General features: G+C 37.6%; 1 protein-coding gene across 8 annotated transcripts in view; it reads left to right on the plus strand.

Annotated features, from left to right (window-relative positions):
- KIF13A (kinesin family member 13A) overlaps window positions 1-19,726 on the plus strand; it is a 108,446-nt gene that overhangs the window by 62,054 nt on the left and 26,666 nt on the right. For all 8 annotated transcript variants that reach the window (XM_065667264.1, XM_065667265.1, XM_065667258.1 and 5 more), the window contains 8 exons: window positions 4,305-4,416; window positions 4,797-5,009; window positions 6,700-6,810; window positions 8,063-8,197; window positions 9,331-9,461; window positions 11,255-11,341; window positions 11,463-11,629; window positions 17,256-17,466. In XM_065667264.1, coding sequence (XP_065523336.1) covers window positions 4,305-4,416; window positions 4,797-5,009; window positions 6,700-6,810; window positions 8,063-8,197; window positions 9,331-9,461; window positions 11,255-11,341; window positions 11,463-11,629; window positions 17,256-17,466 — 1,167 coding nt within the window. The remainder of the gene's footprint in view (window positions 1-4,304; window positions 4,417-4,796; window positions 5,010-6,699; window positions 6,811-8,062; window positions 8,198-9,330; window positions 9,462-11,254; window positions 11,342-11,462; window positions 11,630-17,255; window positions 17,467-19,726) is intronic.

The raw sequence follows: 19,726 nt of genomic DNA on the forward strand, positions 1-19,726 counted from the left end.
AAAATATTTTGGTATTTTAAGTCAACAATGACAGCACAAAAGAGTGCTTGAACAGCATTCATACTTTAAATGATTTAAAATTACCTCTTTTTAGAGTTTGAACATGTTTACTCTTTCTAGCTTAATTTCTAATTTACTTTGTGGTTAATATATCGTATTGTTAGCCACAATTGAGCAGTCCTTGTGAAACAAAACTGTGCCTCTGCCCAATGGCAGGTATTGCACCTTTACCCCACAGGTTACTAGTTAAATTCAGATTGGGTTTACTACAAACTGTATTTTGCATAAACAAAGGTGAAATTAAATGTTTCTTTCAAATTCTCGAGGAAGAATTCAAATGCCGACTCTCCTGACAGCTGTTAACAAAAGTTGGAAGTGTATTTATACATACAGAAAGACTTTCTCTTTCCTAGTAGGATGTTTACTCAGTGTTAAACTTTTACAGTACTGGTGCAGTAGGGGAAGGTTGTTCTGCCCATGCTGAACCTCTTTGACAATACAGGACTTCAGATGCAAGCACCAAACTTTTCTGTAAAAGCTATTTTAAAAAGAAAATGGACACCTCTACATTTTCTCACCAGTTAAATTCTAGTGTAATATAAATTTGAATTTTGTAGTCCATTTATTAAGCGCCCTTTATTTGAAAACCCTTTTGGAACTCGTAGGCAAAAGCGAATTCTTAATGCTGTACTTGGTGTCTTCTGTTTGATTTTTCCTGTCACTAGGCACTTTATTAAAGTCTGACTTTCATTGGAAGCCTCAAAATTGGTATGCATGTTTTATCAGACTTGTTCCTCTGAGAGCATTGTATATGGTGTTCTCTTGGGTGTGATGCATCTTATTAGGGAAAGTCAATATTTTCTGGAGTGATACAGTATAAACCTTATACCTTACTGTGCCAGTTATTTTTTTTTATTATTACTTTTTATTCTTTCTTGAAGCAGCAGTAACATGTATTGGTAGCGTGTTATGTTTAGTGAGCTCAAAAAATGGAGCTGCTGAAATTACCTGGCAAATAAATCTGCTTGTGCTATGTTTTATTGCCTTGCACAAAAACATGGAAATTATGTACCTGTTTCTGTATTTACAAGGTAGGGAACAAGTACACTCAGCTGTGCATACCAAAACTGCATAGTGTGACATTCTGCCAGTCCCTGCAGGTGTCTGCCATTTGTTTCTGATGAAACCTGGCTGGGGCCCTGGTAACTGCCACTTCGGTCCCACAAATCATCCTCTTTCCTATCTTGGGACAGCATGTTGCAGAGGGGATGCTATGGATTGCACTTCCACTTCCTGAAACAACGGAGAGTTGTGTCATTTTATTAAAATCTTCATAAAGTTGTTGTAAAGGTTACTTCTGTTTTTTCTTAGAGCTGATGAGGAGTTTCCTTGGTGAAGATACTGGGCATCTGCTCTTTATTGTTGAGAGTTCTGGTGTCTTGCCATACTTCATAGGAAAGCTGTATGTGCTTGTTCCTCCCCAGATGTGCTAGTTCTCATACAGAGTGTAGAAACACAGGTGCTTAACAACTGTTTGTGGTGTAGTCAAAGAAAATCTGGAATACAATAGTAGGAGGAAGCAGAATAAACAAACTTTCAATTAGTGGCCAAGAAAAGCACTTTCTGTGAGCAGTCTGCAATTTTAACTCTGATTAGCAAAATCGTAGCAGTTGTCTTTTAAACTTGAGAATGCAAAAAGAAGTACTTAAAAGGTAGGTGGAGGAAGGAATGGGTTGAAACAGGTCTGGCTCCAAACTGATTTTAGGGAGGGTTTTTTCTTTTATTGTATTCAGAGTTAACTAATAATAGGGTGGATTCTGCTCATTGAAAAATTTGGGGGTAAATTGTACAGAAGTGGTGTCATTTATGGACAGAGCTGTTCCCTGTAGTGAGGAAGCACCACTTCACTTTGAACACGGCTGACCCAGGCTGGTGGGGGAAGTGTGCAAACTTCCCCACCGCCTGCTAGCAAGGTCAGCCAGGTCATGCCTAAGGAATAGGGACAAGGAGGACTGAAAGTGAGCAGAAATGGCACCTTCCCATGCTCTTGCATGACATAAATTCACTGTGCTGCTTCTGAACTGCCTCAGTCTGCACTATGGGCTTAAGCCTTCCAGTTGATTCATTGTGTAAGTAGTGAGAGATAGGATCAGAGTAATGATGGATCTCTGATGCATCGTTTAGCATGAAGCAAAGCAGCTGATGAGTCCTGTAATTATTTTGTTGAGCAGCCATTTCTTTTACTGCTTTCCTTAAAGTCTTTAAATGGCTTTGTATTATCAAATCTCAAGCAGAATACATAAATGACTCCAGTTTGGTTTTTATTGCAGATGTTAATAGTCTTAAAATCAGTATTTATAAGGAGCAGAAACATTATCACATCTTTTAATTGTGTGTTAATAAACTGTAGCTTATAATTTCCTGTTTATTAAAATGCAGTGCCCATAACTCAAATTAGTGTTGCAGCCCTGTTGTGAAATATTTTTAAGGGGCAGGCATTTTTGAATCCCTGTTCTTCCTGTCTTCCTTCTGACTGTCTCTTTTGTCCCTTTCCCTCTGTTTTTTGGCTTTGGTTCTCACATTTCCCCTCATTTAAAGATGAGAAAAAGGAACCTCAGGAAAATAAGCTACGGTGATTTTTTAACATTATGTCCCTTGAAGATGGACTCCATTGGAGTGTGCTGGTGGTACTTTTCAGCTGTGCTGTAGGAGGTTGTTATGGAGCAGCATAGCGCTTCTACTGTTTGCTCTCTCATATTTAGCACGCTGTCATCTCTGTCTGTGGAGGCTGGAGGCAAGAACCAATTCTCCCACCCCCAGCCACCACCCACAAGGTTTCAGAGATTGTTAGACTTCTGTTTAGGTCACAAACTAAAGCTGTCCTTTTTGCTATGAATTTTTCAAAGGTGGATTGGAAAATTGTCCTATAAACAAATTTACAAAGTAGAGTGCTTTCTGGGAGACCAGATTGCATAGCCTCTCCTTAAATTTCTTTTTCTTTCAATTTTGCTTTCAGGTCAATGTTGTCTTTGTGCCATATGCAATATGGGACATCTTTTGTGACATATGTAATGGTTCTTATTACCTTACCCTCAGATACCTTCCTTGAAATAGTCTTCTGCAACATTTCTGTCATTTTTGAAATGTCATTTCTGAACCAGTGGTAGTTACAAGCAGCAGTAAGGCCCATTTACAGATACTGTGCAAATTCTGCTTATTAGCTAAAATAGTGCTGCTACTTTGGAAAGAAAACTCAAAAGGATGGAGTGGAACAGTAAAGTTAAAGATTTATTTGACTATCTAATTGTGATGCTGCCGAAGTTTTCCTTGGTAGTTACAGAGAGTAGCTAGATATATGGGCACGAACATGACAGCAGTATGCTCTTGGGCTTCAGCATTGTCTGTTTTAAAACCCTTGAGGCATCTGTTTAATGTTCTCAGGCTCCTGAACAAGCTTATTATCTTAAACATACTCACCCCAAGAGCCCCGATGTCATTTAAAATTTACACAGGGTTGTTTAACAATTGGATTATATAATGCACATATGCTTTGCACAGATTGCTAAGACAGTTACCCCTCTTGATAGAAGTGGTACATGCACAAAATAACAAGTTATCTCTATTTTCTTCACGACTCAAGTGATGTTTGGGATGTGGCTGTCTGCTAAACTATTCTGGGGCTTTTGTCTTTCATGAATGTGCAATGTTTTTGTATCTGGGAGATTGGTCTGTTCCCCCCACAAGAAGCTAGTGGGGCTCTACCTCAGTTATAAAACCCCATTTATCAATGGACCTCCTAATCAGTCTTTTCTGATGAGCAGTCTTCCATTGTTGTCTGATGTCTGATTAGTTGCTGGCTCATCAGGCAAGCTAGTTCTCCTGGGCCATAACTGGCTGTGTCTTGAGGATGCTTCCTTATAGCTAGAGAATTGTTCAGTTTTAGTCTGGTTTTGAGCCAGTGCTGTTAAAACATGGTTCCTAGAGATGGAGGACTTGTGCTGTGCTGCCAGCACTGACTTGTAAGAGTGTCACGAGGCAGTTTCCAGGATAGAAAGATTTTTAGTCTCTGAGAAAAAGTAATTCTTCCAAATGTGTAACTTTAATAAATTGCCCTGTATTCAGCAATGGGTTAGCTGATCTCCTGTGGTAATTTCCAACTTTGGTTATGCTATGATATTTTAAAAATTGGGATGTGTGGTTCTGCAGAGCACAAATTAAAATCTTTAGGAAATCCTTTTTCTGTGTTTTATTGAATGTACATTTGGAATATGTGTTAAAGCTGTGCTACTGTGTTACATTTATAGATCACTTTCAACACTGGGCTTGGTTATATCATCACTTGCTGACCAAGCAGCAGGGAAGGGGAAGAACAAGTTTGTGCCTTACAGAGACTCTGTACTCACTTGGCTTCTCAAGGTAATTAATATTTTCCATTCACCCTGTTCACAAGATGTCAGCTTAATAGTTTATAGGATTGTTGTAGCATACCTTAGTGTACGTGGACTTTTCATCGTTTCTTACAGAAATGAGCTACAAAGCTCTCTTAGCTATAAGTTATTCCAGACATGTACGTGGATCTTGTGTGAATTCTATGTGAAGTCTTATTTGGCTGTTTTCAGTTGTGGTGGAATCAAAGCTGGTGGAGGTGGCTGGAAATGTTTATGGATCATACTAGTTAGTTTATAACCTTTCAGTATCTAAATAGGAGCCTTTGTATTTTAAGTATCTTTGTAAAGCTACTGTATAGTCCCAGAACAGTCTTTAACCCTCAGACTTTCTGTGGATGTACTCTACAGGACAATTTGGGAGGAAACAGCCAAACTGCCATGATAGCCACTATTAGTCCAGCAGCAGACAACTACGAAGAAACGCTCTCTACTCTGAGATACGCAGATAGAGCCAAACGGATAGTTAATCACGCTGTGGTGAATGAAGATCCAAATGCTAGGGTCATCAGAGAACTACGTGAAGAAGTGGAAAAGCTGAAAGAACAGCTCTCGCAAGCTGAGGTAACATTAGTCACAGTACAGTGTAAACTGAGTTTCCCAAGGAAGTGTCAAACTCTGGCTGGAAGACTAGCTTTCTGTTTAAGTCTTACAAAATGAGGAAAGGAAGAGTCTTGCACTTTGGATTTTTTGGATGGGTTTTTTTGGGTTGTTTGGTTTTGTTTGTTTGTTTTGGGGTTTTTTTTGTGTTTGTTTCTTTCGGTGTTGTTTTTTTTTTGGTCTTTTTTTTTTTTTTTTTTAACAATTAACTTTGTTTCCTGAAATAAATCCAACAAAATGTTTGCTTGTCTTTAATCACTTTTAAATGAGGACAGCACTGTACTGATGGTGACCCTTGTCAGAATTGTCTACTCTTGGAGACCTTCATGTCAAGCAACAGTTGATGCAGCACAAATAAGCTTCCTACAGCTTCATTATGTAGACTTATTAGCAGCCTTTTTTTTTTATTTTTTTTTTTTTTGCATTGGTGAACTATGTAATTTTATAATGTCAAATGGAAAAATGAAAAGCTGTGAATCTGGTATTGGACCACAAAATGTTTAGGAGACTTCTTGACATTCGTAAAAAATTGATTAAGAAATAGTGAAAATCGCAGCACTGAAGCCATCATCAATTTGCTTTTCTGCCTTAACAAATAACACTGTGTGACTGCTGCTTATCTTAGATGTATACTTCAGATTCAACAGTAAAGTATCAGAGGAGGATAGCTTACTTGGTGCTCTCTGGAGAAATCAGGCACTGCACTAGGAAAATGTTTTCAGTCTTTTCAGGCAAGCCACAAAGTACTGGTGGAAAAAGAACAGAAGTGTATCTGAGGGTAAATGTGTGGTGTTTAAATTTCACATTCATTTAAGGAATAGCGTTCCTCACATGAACAATTCGTTACAGGCTGAAATGGGAAAATAGGCCTTACAAAAAAGGAGCCATTCACTTTATTCTTAAATAAAAATCTGTTCTAACCCCATATTTTAAATTACTGTAGCATATTATTATGTTGGCAGACTGTGGCTGAACACAATCAGTAGGAAGGTATCCAAATTCTTACTATTATTATATTTTTTTTAAGTATTTTCTCTTACACCTTCTGTTAAAAACAGTTACATAGAACCAGCCAGCCTGTTGAATTGTTACTTGGCACTGGATGTGTTCAAGCCCTTTGCTTTTGTTTCCTGTTATGAAATCAGAAGCCTGTGTTACCTCCAGAGCGTGCCTTCCTTCAAAGGTCATCAGTGGGGTCAGTCTGAAAGCTTTAATGCAACTCTAGGAACGCTTACGAAACAAAGATAGAATGGAAGACTGAATATCAAGAGGAATTTGTGTTGGAGGCTACTGCTGGAAGAAAGACTTCAGGGTTGAACTTCAGACAGCTGAGACTTGCTGTTTTTAAATATTCAGTTATATACAGACACTGAAGCTCGAGTGGCCAAGCCCAGCAATTTTGTCAGTTAATGTTACCCTCTGGAGCTCTGTCAATTTTCAGCTGCTTCAGATTTGTACCCATTATAGGTTCATTTTGTCCTGTTGCTTTGCAAGTGACCTGTTTCTTCATTATCTACCAGGAAAAATCTAGGGATAGAGTTGAAATCTATACTTGCTGCATTTCACATTATGTTTTTGTGTTCTGTTTCCTTGTGCAAGCAGATGTTGCAGTGGTAAAGTAGCTGAGGGGTTTTTGCTAATTTCTGTTTTATAGGCCATGAAGGCACCAGAACTGAAGGAGAAATTGGAAGAATCTGAAAAACTAATAAAAGAGCTAACAGTCACCTGGGAAGAAAAGCTAAGAAAGACAGAAGAAATTGCACAGGTATTTCAGAAATTATGATTATGAGGAGGAAAGGCCAGATGCTCATACAGTGCAAGTCAGCTGAATTTCATGAGCTTTAGTGGACTGTGCTGTCTTCCCCACCAGCTATTGCTCTGGATTTTTGTCTTTTCCCTTGCTTGTTTGGGTTTGGGTTTTGTGGGTGTTTTTCTTTGTTTGTTTGTGGTTTGTTTGTTTGTTTGTTTGTTTTGTTTGTTTGTTTGTTTTTTGTTGTGAGGTTTGGGGGGTTTTTGTTGAATTTATATATTTTTTTTAAGACAGAATTTTATTAGAATAAGTCTAGCTGTGTCATGACATCATGGATAAAAACTAATATTTGCTTTTAAAATAAAACATCAAAATATGTTTGGGCAGCTCATTTATTTAGAAGTCCACAGTGGGATCTTAGACATGTTTCCCTTGAAGTGACTAGTAAAATGAAGAATTACAAAAGGATCAGAATTTTGGGTGGTACTTGTCACTCTTCCTTTTAGTGACTTCTTGACCAGAAAAGGAAAATGTTTATATGTATTCACTACAGATTGTTTATTATTATTGTACTTAAAATGAGACTTCCAGATTCCAGTGTACTTTTATATAACTTCCACCATCTATAGCTTGAAGAAAAGTATTGTTCATTTCCCTTTCTAGTCCAAATATTTCAGAAGCAGCCTCTGGTGCAGCCACTGTTTAAGTAAAAATAAAAGAAAAAAGAAAGGAAAAAACAGGGGAGGGAAGCAAACCCAACCAGGCAAACAAAAACCCCAATGCCCAAACTGTAGCAAAGCGAAAGATGTGTGAGCAATTAGATGCTTTAGCTGGATTAATAATAATACTGCAAATGAATAAACCAGAATTGGGGCATGCTATATTCTAAATGATCTATGACTGTGATTATCTTTGAAGTAATTGCAACTGCAGCTAGCTTTTAATTAACATAGAGTTTCAAAGTCGCATTGTGTTACTTATGAGTAGCCCTAATAAAATCAAGAGGGCTGCTCAGGTAAGTAAGTTTCGATTTGGGGAAGCAGATGTTTGAGGATTAGATCTAACTTTTTGTTGTTGGTGCGTAAAAATATATTCTATTCAACTTATGGCACTTGACCAGTGTCTTAAGTTCTGTTTCTCCTGCTGACATATGGAATGTGTGCTCAGCATGTGCACCTTTAGCTTTAGCTGGTCTGCTTTCGTTTACTTGCTGTACTTGTCTCTATGTATTGTAGCAGGCAAGATTAACCTATTTTTGTGCTTGCAGGAGAGGCAAAGACAGTTAGAGAGCATGGGAATTTCCCTTGAGTCTTCTGGTATCAAGGTTGGGGATGACAAGTGTTACCTGGTGAATCTGAATGCAGACCCTGCACTCAATGAGCTTTTGGTTTACTATTTAAAGGTAAGAATGTGAACAGGCTGTTTGCACAGAATGAAATGACACTTGTTTCTTGTTTTGAATTTGTGGCTCAATTTGTTGCTTGGGGTGAATTTAGATTTTTAAGACTAGTTACAGCAAAATAGGATAGGTTTCCCAGCTTCACTGTTTTCCTAATTGATCTCCTAATTGCCAACAATGGGAGAAGTACTCCATGTGTGCTGGTGTTGAGATAAATTCTAGCTTTTCCAGGAAATATGTGAGTAGAAATGCCTTTTGGGCTGAACTCTGAGAGCCTCATGTTAGATGCTTCCTTTTGTTAGTAAACTGAGGATTGCTTTAAATACTTACTGAGTTAATCATAAAGAGATGTTGTTTTTAATAATCAGTGAGAGTAAACGTAGTCTTCCATAACAGAAAAGCTTAAGAGAAAGAGGGGAAAAAAGTGCTGGTAAAAATTTACATAAATATTTTCCCAGTGCCACTGGATTTCATACCATTCTGTTTCACGTAGTTTTGTGTCAAGAGTGAAATAGTGTCAAATATAAACTTAGTAAGTTTGTAAGAAGATGTGAGCTCCGTGTGAGTAAGATATGAAAGACTATCCTATCTATTTCTGTAATTACTTTTCTGCCAAGATAGGGTTCTGTGTTTGAACAGTAGCAAATCACAACTTCTCCAACAGCAGCAAAGTCCAGTATTTCAGTAGAATTTACAGTATGACTTGAAATTATGTAGAGATTAGTGTGTTTACTTGAGTTGCTGTTAGCTATTTTCTGAAAAGCAGCCAACTCTGTGCACCTTATTTTACTATCCATGTTGTCCTCATATATGCCTGTATGATACAGCTGGTTTTCTTCACTGTTTGCATTTACTGCTTGTATGCAAGCATAGTTTGATAATATTTTTAAATGGCAATTTGTGTGTAAACTGCTTTAGTCTGCTTTATTTAAAACCATATGAAAATAAAGTACAGAGCAGAAGAACAGTTTTCTGTGTGACCTTTACAGTCTTCAAATCTGATGTGGTACCCTTTTTGCTCTACAGAAGTGCTTAGCAAAAGAGAGCATGTAGATTGTGTAGTCTGTGCTTCAGCTAATTTTTTGTTAGTTGTATAAACAGTGATAGTTGTCTCTTAGTAACAGCTTATTTTCTAGGATCACACAAGAGTTGGTGCAGATACCTCTCAGGATATACAGCTCTTTGGTATAGGAATCCAACCAGAACACTGTGAGATTGATGTTGCTTTAGATGGAGAAGTTACACTCACACCAAAAGAAAATGCAAGGTAAGGAAGATCAGCAGCACTTTCCGATGAAGTGTTTGCTTGTCTTTACCAGAAGATAACTTACATGCACTTTTATTTTACATAGTCAGAAGCATCTTGTGTTCTGATCAATGAGTAGCTTCAGTATAGGTGACTTAGATACTCAGAAGTGAAATTGAGTACTAAAACTGAAGTTTTCCCCCCTTGTGTACACACCCGCCCACCACCTACTCTGTAGCATGACAGGCTATCAATCGGTGGTGTGGGTCAGAATAAAGCATCACATGAAGGTATCCAGTAGGAATGAGGGACCATTGCTTTTCTCTCTTGGGTGGCAATGAAGTCACTGAGATGCTGGTGGCTATCCTGACCTGTGCGATAGGATTAGTGAGCTGTGTCTTGATGGGAGAGGATAAACTGTGCCTCATGAGTAGTTTCTGTTATAAAGCTCAGCATTTTGTGAGAAAGAGATGATTTAAAGGTCTTAAGATCTTTACATTATTTTCCTTAATCTTTAATTACTGTTGTGCCTCATAAATATGCAGTGTGAAGTCACGTTTCTCCTTTTGTTTCTGCTCTTGTATTTCAGTGTTTTTTCACTTTGGGGGCACTGTGGCTTCTTGGGTGGAGTTGTAAATGTATGTCACTTCATCTCCAATGGCATGTGATAAGCAGTACCTTTGTTCCAGTTAATAGTCATACTTGTCTGAAATCTGAATATCTAAATAATGTATAGACTATTATTTGAATGAGAAACACAAGTTTGAGAGACATCTTTTAAAAAATCTGATCTCTTTCACTCTGCCTTCAGTAAAATACCTCTTGGCGTTTGCATTTTATTTCTGCAGCCTACAGTGCAAAATTCCAAACAGATGGGATTCAGACTTGTGGTGATAGAGTTACTGTACTGGAAATCAGTCATTTTGACTGGCAAGAACAAAGGCACATGTCAGTGGGAAAAAATGTATTTTGTTTTACTCGTGCCTGATCTGCAATGCTTAAGTAGCTGTTCTAAGATTGTAGTGTCAAGAAAAGATTAGTTACCAAGATTTCATTGTAAAAAATAAAATAAAATAACAATCTGGCTGTAAGACAAATGCTCACGTTTGTGCTGACTTACTTGAGAGACAGCTGAATTCAGAATGCTCCATCTGAAAAGGCTTTTCCCATTTTACTTTCTTTTCCTTTCAAATAAAATGTTCCGCTTTATGACTTGCATATGTAAAAGTTCGACAGCCCTGTTTTTCCTGTTTTGTGATTGTAACTTAAATACAAAGAGACCTAAATGCAAACATAGCAGTATACCAGATGTTCACAAAAATACTCTTGTTAATAATAGAGACTCCATTTGTTGAAAGAATGTAACTTGGATCTAAGGGTCTTTTTCTTACGCTTGGATGCTGAATATGTTAACAGTATGTTTTACAACTCTCTGTTGACTAACTTGAATCTTGGGATCTTTATCAGCAGGATTTGCATGCATGCAAGTTTACAGACTGTTTATGAGAAACAGGCAGTGACCCAGTTTGAGACATGGGCATTTAAAGAAAACCATGTAACCAAAAGCAACTGTCTGTGTGTTTACTGGAGAGTTGTACCTGCCAAAGCTAGAGGGGAAAGGTGCTTTGTGCTCAGTTCTGACAGTAGAAATCAGACCAGCATCTTTCCTGTTGATTCTTTAATGAGAATCTGGCAGATTTGTACATCATATGATACAAATCACTGTCTGTAGATGGGAGAAACAGTAGATCTTGTGATTAATTTTCAACCTTCTATTTTTAGGATTTCACTGAAATTTTATTTTCTTCTTTCAGGTCCTGTGTAAATGGTGCGCTGGTATGTTCTGTCACTCAGTTATGGCATGGAGATAGAATACTATGGGGAAACAACCACTTTTTTAGGTAATAGTTGATATTTATATTCCAGCCTTTTTACGTTCAGCCTCTTTTGTGTTGGGTTTCTCCTTTTTCTTCCACTGTTCTGCATAAACATTTTTAGAAACTGAATTTCAATTTTTCACAGAATCAATTTACCAAAGAGGAAACGACGAGATTGGCTGAAAGACCCTGAGAAAGAAACATCATTAGGAGAGCATGATCTGGATGCAGCTAGTGAAGCTTCTTCAGAACCAGACTACAACTATGAGTTTGCACAAATGGAAGTTATTATGAAGACACTGAATAGTAATGGTAAGGCCAGATAAAAATGTTCTTGTGCATTGTCTAACAGATTCAGCATGGAACTTCATTTCTGGGTAAAAATAAGTGGTATACTTTCTCCACTGGAACTTTCTGAGAAAAAGATATTTTACAGAAACAGTGTTATACATACACATACGTACATACATACATACATAAATACATATATGTTATGATGTATGCACAAATTAATAGTTGGTTTGTGCCCTGACGTACAATTTTATCTCTTGTCCTTTGTAGCGCAGCTGAGCTGTGATCATATGCCTGTCAGATCATCATCCAATTCCCGCTAACCTCTTGGATTTACAAGTTACTGCAAACAGAAGGGTGCTCAGATACAGCTCAGTTAGTTTTACCCTTTGGTATCAAATATTACTGACACCATTTTAACCTTCATAAAAAAACCACAGAAACAATAGCAGACCGATAGTCAAAGCATCAGCTAGCATGGTTTTTAATGCTTGATCACTCTCAATATTTTATTTCATCTTTGTTAAAACCTATTGTGATGCCTTTTTTTGACAGGATAATAAGTTACATTGTATATAAAAAAATTGTGTGGTCTATATAACACTATATGGTGTTGTCATGATTTCGAGGAGGCAAGTTACAGTTCACATGATATGGTATACAGAAATGCTGAAAAGCTTGATAAACTACTAAATGCTTTGTACGGGTTTTTTAGTAGACAAAATTTGAGAGGCAAATGCCTTGAGTTTTGGCCATTGACCAAGATGACTCAGTAGGTGGTGTTCCACTGTTTTCTGTTCTCCTTTCTTCATATCTTTGCAGTATTTCCATTGTTTGCTGTGGCTTACTTTTTTCTTGGTCTCCTCTTATTCTTTCTTTAATTTTCTCTGTTTTGCTGTTGAGTAGAACATGATGGTTTTATGTGCTTGATGCTCTAATCAGTATTCTCAGAATATTGATATTCATCAGTATTTTAAGCAATGTTCTCAGAATATTGTAAATATTTTACATTTTTATGATTTAATGGGATTGCTTATGTTAGTTACAGGGTTAGGCCATTTAAATTGATATGAAATTAACTTTTTGATAACATATTCTTGTTATGGTTCACTCATACCAGGAGACGAATTTCAGATGAATCTGCCATCCTGGTGGTCTTCAGTGTTGTCATCCCTCCTGAAGATTCTGTTGCCTGTTTTAAGGCCTCAAACCATCCCATATCTGTGCCAAAACTGGGACAAAGGTTTTGAACTTGATTGGCTCATGCATGAGACTGCTGGAGAAATTTGAAAGCATTAATTGATGCTTGATCTGCTTGTCACTAACCAGGGATTTGACTAAACTGTAGCAGTCTTACAAGTCAGTGTTCTTTGACCAGGGAGTCACATTTTTTTGGGGGATTTCATGTGTTGATATCTAGCTGATTGAAATGATTCTTCACAATATTTCATGTGTCTTTACATTTCAGTTCAGTAGAGTTTTGTGATGTGAAGGCAGATTTTTGTCTCTATTGTTTTCTGTGTCTTTGCCCAAGAACAGTACAGAGCTTGCTGTTTCATTAGAGCTCTTTCCTCCCTAATGCACAGCAAATGTTAGCAGTCATCCATGTCATACAGTTTCAGAGGCATCATAACCCAATTATTATTCTTGTTGTCTCTTCTGTTCCCTTCCACATCCAGGGAGCAGCAGACACAGCAATAAGCTTGTTGCTTAACTAAGTTGGAGTAGTAAGTGATAATAAAACCCCGACAAAACAAGTGGCTGTGACGGTTGTAGGCTGGTCTTTTGAATCGGAGCTAGATATCACTTCCAGGTTCTGTTCTTCTCAATGACATAGCTAAAATAATTTTTTTTCTGACAGGCTTCCAGTTTGTTAGGTAAGAACTAAAGCAGCTTTGTCACAATACTATTATTTATTCCTCCTTGAAATGAAAAATAAATATGGGTAAGGAAGAAGAAATAGCTAAAGACAGGTAATTCTACTGGGGAAACTGGGGGGAGAATAAAGGCATATTTTAAAAATTTGATTAGATAATTATTTTACAGGCATCCATTGATACAGCTCAAAACAAGAGAGTTTTGGGGGTTTGGGGGGGATTTTATTATTCTTCCCCCACCCCCCTTGATCTGTTTGAGAACAATAACCCTCTTCAAGTAAATAGCCTAGCTTCACCAGGGTGCAAACACAGTTGTTTTTATGGTGTGTAACCAGTACAACAGTGTCACATACTGCATCTGGTTCCAAAGAAGCTCTGAGGAAGATGTAACTTTGAAAACAGCTGTAAAGAAAACATCCAGATTCTTTCTTCCCTTCAGCATGTTCACTTTCTTTGTGGGATTCTGTCTGATCAGCTTTGTACTGCTAATTTGTGATGCTGGTCAAACATGGAATGCAGCAAAGAAGTTTACTTTATTCTTGTATACTGTGCAGTGGTTAAATAAACAATGTGATTAGATTATGCAGCCTTTCATTGAAACAAACAAAACTGTTACAGCTGAGGGTGGGAATTCTGATGAAACTTAGTAAAGCAGCCTGTGCCCTAACCTTGTTCTAGCTTGCTTAGGAAAATGAACTTAAATGAAATTGTAAGGAATTAACTCGGCATTGTTGTTACTGGATTAACAGATTCCAGATGTGAAATGAGTGGCATTGCAGGAAGGTAATAAATGCTGTTCATCCTACGGTGAAAGTGCGTTCTTCTGGTTCAAAGTGAATATTCTAATATTTTGAAGAGGATTAAGTGCGTATGAATGGTCTTTTCATGGCCATTGAACTTTTGCCACATAAATATGTAAAGGATTGAGACTTAGGGCTTTTAACAGTGTATGGAATTTGCTGTGAGTTTGGCAGGCTTTGGGTAGAATCTTCCCTAATTTATTTGACTTGGCATGAGAAATCCAGAATTGTGGAATGTAGTTTTTAAATCTAACTTAAACACTATTGTAGTTCTTTCAAATTGTGAAAAGCTTGACTTTATTTTTTCATCTTCCAACTAGGTTGTTTATAATTCACACCATATTTTGCTTTCTCATTGTGAAAGGTGTGGGGTTTTCTGTGGAAACTCTTTCAAAATTTAAATTGGAGACTTTCTAAAAGTGTAAATTTACCTTTATCATTTTGATACAAGCATAACCCACCTTCTCCCCTTCCTCCCCACCAAGCAGTAGTAGATTTCATTGAAATTGGGAAGTTTTAGACTAGGTTCTTGCACCTTGTTCCAAACATTTTCCACGGTATAGTTTGCTGTGGGGGTTGTGTTCCTGTAAATCTAGGTGGCTGAAAAGGTCACTTTTATTAAGGAAATCTGCTCCCTGAACTTGGAGCTGGTGTTCGAGCAGTGTAGGAGAGTGTTAATGTGTCAGCCTTAGTTTCATTTCCTGTGTTTGCAAACACAATAGAAGGTTTTTAATTTCTTCCATGCCTCTTCTCTGTCTTCTGAGTAATACCTGATTTCTCAGCCATTCTTGCACATAACTAAAACTGTTTTGGTGATTATGCAGTAAAACCTATGCATGTGGAGGTAATTCCGGTATTACCTGGAAGAGTTAGAAAGATAATGATGAGGCAGATCAACAGTAATAACTTGGTTTGTAGTCTAGAATGTTAGAACTTGGTTCAGTTAGTTGTTTTTGTTGAGCTGTCTGTTTAAAAGCTAAAAATAGCTAACTGTCTTTCTGAGAATGTCATGTACTAAAATGTAGTATTTCTGGCTATTTTAAGACACTTTTATACATCACTGTTTTGCTGTTTGGTTGCTATTTATACTGGTTGATTTTAAACTTGTGCTTTATAATTACCATTGCAGTGATATTTTATGATGCCTTTGTGTGAAGCCAGCGATTTCTCCCATGGATAAGTCTAGGGCCACAGCAGCAGCTTTTGCAGAAGTGTTTGTTTTCTCCTAGAAATTAAGATGTGCTTTACATCAATGTTAATATTTCAAAAAAAAAAAGGGTGCTGAGAGGCAAAACTAAACTCACTGCAGTAACACAACCCTGGGGATCCTGTTTGCTTCTCTGGCATTTATAATCAGAAGGATTTGTTTCATGAAGTGACTTGCCTCAATGGCCATGTATGTTAAAATTGCAGACAGTGAGTTAGTTTGTCTTCAGCAAAATTAGTCTTAGTAGTTTTAGTACTCAGTTGTTACAGATTACTAAATATGCTAACACTACACTGGTTTGCAAAGATACAGGCGATGTGAGCTTTGGGAAGGTGTATGTATGTGTTAGTGACCAGCATTCACTGTTAGTGATGAAAACTATACGGAACCTTTAGTGTGAGCCCTCTATTGCATGTTATAGTAACCTAATTTTTGTTTCATGTAGCCATTGTAGTATCAGGAGAACTTGTACAAAACCTTATAAGGACTGGGTTCTGGTAATGAAGGCAAGATAGTTCATCATTAAATCACACTGATGTAGGTTTCTGCTGTTGCAGTTGTTGGTTGTGTTGGGTTTTTTTATGGGGGTAGGGAGGGTGGGAAGCTTTTTTGAGTACACACTTCTCTAGCTCCAAAGTAGGACAATGTAATTAAATCTAGATGTATTTTTCTTCATCCTTTGTGGCAGAATGGCATCCTTAAAAGTCACAGGAGTGCTTTTTTAGTATTTGCAAAATGGAAGAGTTATCACAAACAAATTATTTCAAAGCTGAAGGTTTTTTGCATTGGGAAATCCTGGTGTCCTAGAGCTGCCTAATAATCCATTGCTCCAACTCTTCTCCCTTCCCCTTCCGATGTGCAGAATCAGCAATCCATTAGGGGATGTGGTGGTACTCAGACACTCATCTAGATTGGTTCTCTTGCAAACCACTGTTTTTGGCTGTTTTTAAGCTTTTAGATATATGTACATGATATATGAAACAGATATATACTGGTAGTATATAGAAGCAGCTCATTCTGTAAGATTGCTTTTTCAGAGGCACAGTCTGGCACTGGACCTAAAACGACAATAATGTTTCTTTAATTTGAATGCAATTTAGATTTAACCCTAGCTGATGGACGCAAGCAGCTGTTTCAGGATAGGGTATCCAACTGGATGGATACTGGGTTGATACTGTGATGAAATGTGGTTTGTAAAGCTAAATGCAAGAATTCCCCCCAGAACGTACTTTGTCTATTTCAGTGCCGTGAAGCACATTGGCACAATGCGATGTGTGACTAGTCAGACAGTTTGTCTAAATTTTCATCCACAGCTCTCCAACATCTTTAATTCTCTGCCAAAATTGAGAAAGTTAAATTGCTTTTTACTCCCTTGTTTCCTTCTCTGGTTAACATCATCTTCCCTTGTATTTTGCTTTGGTTTTTTCTTATTAATTTGTTCCCTTTTCCATCTATTTTTTTTTTCCTACTGGTATTCTGGAACATATAACTTCACAGTACTGAATATGCGAGATGAGGGTCTTAAGCATTGTTCTAGCCTCTTTGCATGCTGCATTATTTTTTTTTTCCCTTGTTTGGATTTGTCTATTTAATGCACTATTTATAAGTTTGGTTTTTGGGGGGCAATGGCCATCTTGTTTGCGAAGACTCTGGGATATGTTGATTGCTGTTAGCAAGTAAATAATGAGTATTCTGTGATGCTAAAATGACATTTTCTCACTTTTCTGTTTTCTTTCTCTTTTCGTGTGTGTGTGTCTTTTTAGACCCAGTACAAAATGTGGTCCAGATCTTGGAAAAGCAGTACTTGGAAGAGAAGCGGAGTGCTCTTGAAGAGCAGCGGCTGATGTATGAGCGTGAGTTAGAGCTGCTGCGGCAGCAGCTATCTCCAGAAAGGCAGCATCAGCATGGCAGCGACAGGCTCTCCTACACTGCACAGACTGCACAGCAGAAAGTAAATCTCTGGACAGAAGAGAGGTGAGAATACTGTAGTTAAACCAAAGGAATTAATAAGAACTACAAAGGGTGAAAGGTGGGTCTTGAACTGTATGTCAGAAATAGGTAATACATTTTTGTGGAATTCACATGCAGTACAAGATCTGCCTCCACCAAACTGTTAGCATTTAATTTAGGACTAGGTTCTGATGTTTAACATGTGTACAAGATCTTCCCATTTGATTTAACACACAAATGAAATGACAAATTAGCTTTTATTGACCTAGGAAGATGTGAGCAGAGTTGAAGCATCATGTGTGTGTTTGTCTTGGCAATGAGAGAAGCTTGCTGTTGGTATCATTGGGGAAAGAGGGACGGCATCTCCATGGAGGGAAGTTCTAGGGGAAGTGACTGACATGATTTATGTTTTTAGCATAAAAATAAGTATTCTGTCATTGGATTAATTCAGCAGGAAGAATGACCTGATGTATTAACAGGTTTCTTAGAAGTTTCTTTTAAAATCTATTTTCTTTTAAAACGGAAGCTTCATTATTCACTCAGCATTTTTTTTCTACATGTAGTGAGTTTGAGTGCTCTCACCAGATTTTATTATTTTTTGCTTTATTCTTCACCATTAAAAAAACCAAAACCTGTGTACAAGAGGAATCTAAACAAAGATGGCCAAGATTACGTTGCAGCTTTCAAATTCAGAGTGTTAGAAACAGAACAGATCTTGGTTTACTTTTTGTTCGAGGTCATGTTTTATAATTTCTGCCCAATTTGGCCTGAGGAAAAAAACCTAAGCAAATAACAAACTGTTGACCAGCAATTAATAGAATGTTTGATATGGCAAGTATGGGGAGAATTAGTGCTGTTTCAACTTTAGCTCTTAGAGGGGCAAACAATTATTTTAATTAAAAACAGTATCACTGGGAACTGAATGTAAAGCATTGCAGAGTTGTGGTTGGGATTTGCAGGCTTTTTTAGGGCTGCAGGAGGAGTGCAAAATGAGAAACGTGCTAGTCGGAATCATTGCATTTCAGAACTGCTTTGAGCAGCACAGCAAGGCTATCGTGAAGTCATTGATAACCCACTTCAGCAGCAGCAGAGATGAGAAGTAGGCTTACTGCTTTACTCTAAAAAGATTCAGCGAAAGGGAAAAGGAAGTAGCAAAAAACTTGCCTTTCCTTGAGAGTTAAGAAGGGAAAATTGTAACAGATCAGCTTAAATGTAATAATAAAATAAATAATGAGAATCTGGAAAAGTATCAAGGCTCAGTGTTCTGCCAGCCTTCCCAGTAGCTGTCAGACTTTTCTTAGGAGGGAACTGTGCTTTGAATAAGCATTTTTGCCTCTCTGTTTCATGGGTTAATGCTTTAGTCTGTATAATTGTTGAACTACGTGAAGACTGTACTGCATTGAAAAAAAGAAAAGAGGTGAATGTATGCTCTCTGTAGCCATCAGTAGGGACTGATAATGTTTTGGTGGCACTGACATTGTATAAGAAGCTTTCTGGAAGAGCTAGTTATGTTTCCTGTCCTCCAGAAGATCATCTTAGGTATACTTTTTATTTATTTATGGCTCTAGAAGAGGTTTAGGCTTCAAAAAAGAGCAAAAATAATTGAGTCTTTTTAAATAAGAAACAAACAAAATCTTTGAGAGATTTCTGCTGTAAAAGCATGGCAACATGGTGCTTAGAGGGTGTTTAACAACCGACTAGAGGGCAAAAAGTGCAGGAGAAAATGGGAAGGCTGGATGTGAAGAACATGTGAAAGAGCCAAGTGACTGGATTGCATGGTATTTGATTAGTGCAGTTTTAGCTCTTGTTCTGTTGCCATTGCAAATGAAGCTGAGCTCTACTGGATCAGGCAGCAAAATTAATTCGATAGGTATCAGATGTATGAGGCACGTGGTTGTATCTGTCAGATCAGCTAGAGCGCATTGCGCAGCATTTGTTCTGGCTTTATGCTGACTATGGAAGGACAGATGATGCCTGACTTGGTGTTAAAACCTGTTGGCATAAAGTTAACCCATTGTAACTTTGAACAAATTGAGTTTATCGAGACAAGGGGGGTAGAGGGAGTATACTGCACCAGAGGTTTATTTCAGCATATTCTGTATTTGGCATTAGGAATCCCAGAGACTTGCAATGATACCTCTTGAGCGTCAGATTTAAGTTTCCCATGGTTTTGGCTTAAACAGCTGTTTCAGGATTTCATGTTCAGTAGGTATTTGCTTTGGTTAATATCCTAATGGAGCTTGTTGTATGTTTTGCATGGTAAGAATTAGGAAATGCTATCTGA

The sequence above is a fragment of the Lathamus discolor genome, chromosome 2, assembly GCF_037157495.1.
Source record: "Lathamus discolor isolate bLatDis1 chromosome 2, bLatDis1.hap1, whole genome shotgun sequence".
In the NCBI taxonomy this organism is placed as follows: domain Eukaryota; kingdom Metazoa; phylum Chordata; class Aves; order Psittaciformes; family Psittacidae; genus Lathamus; species Lathamus discolor.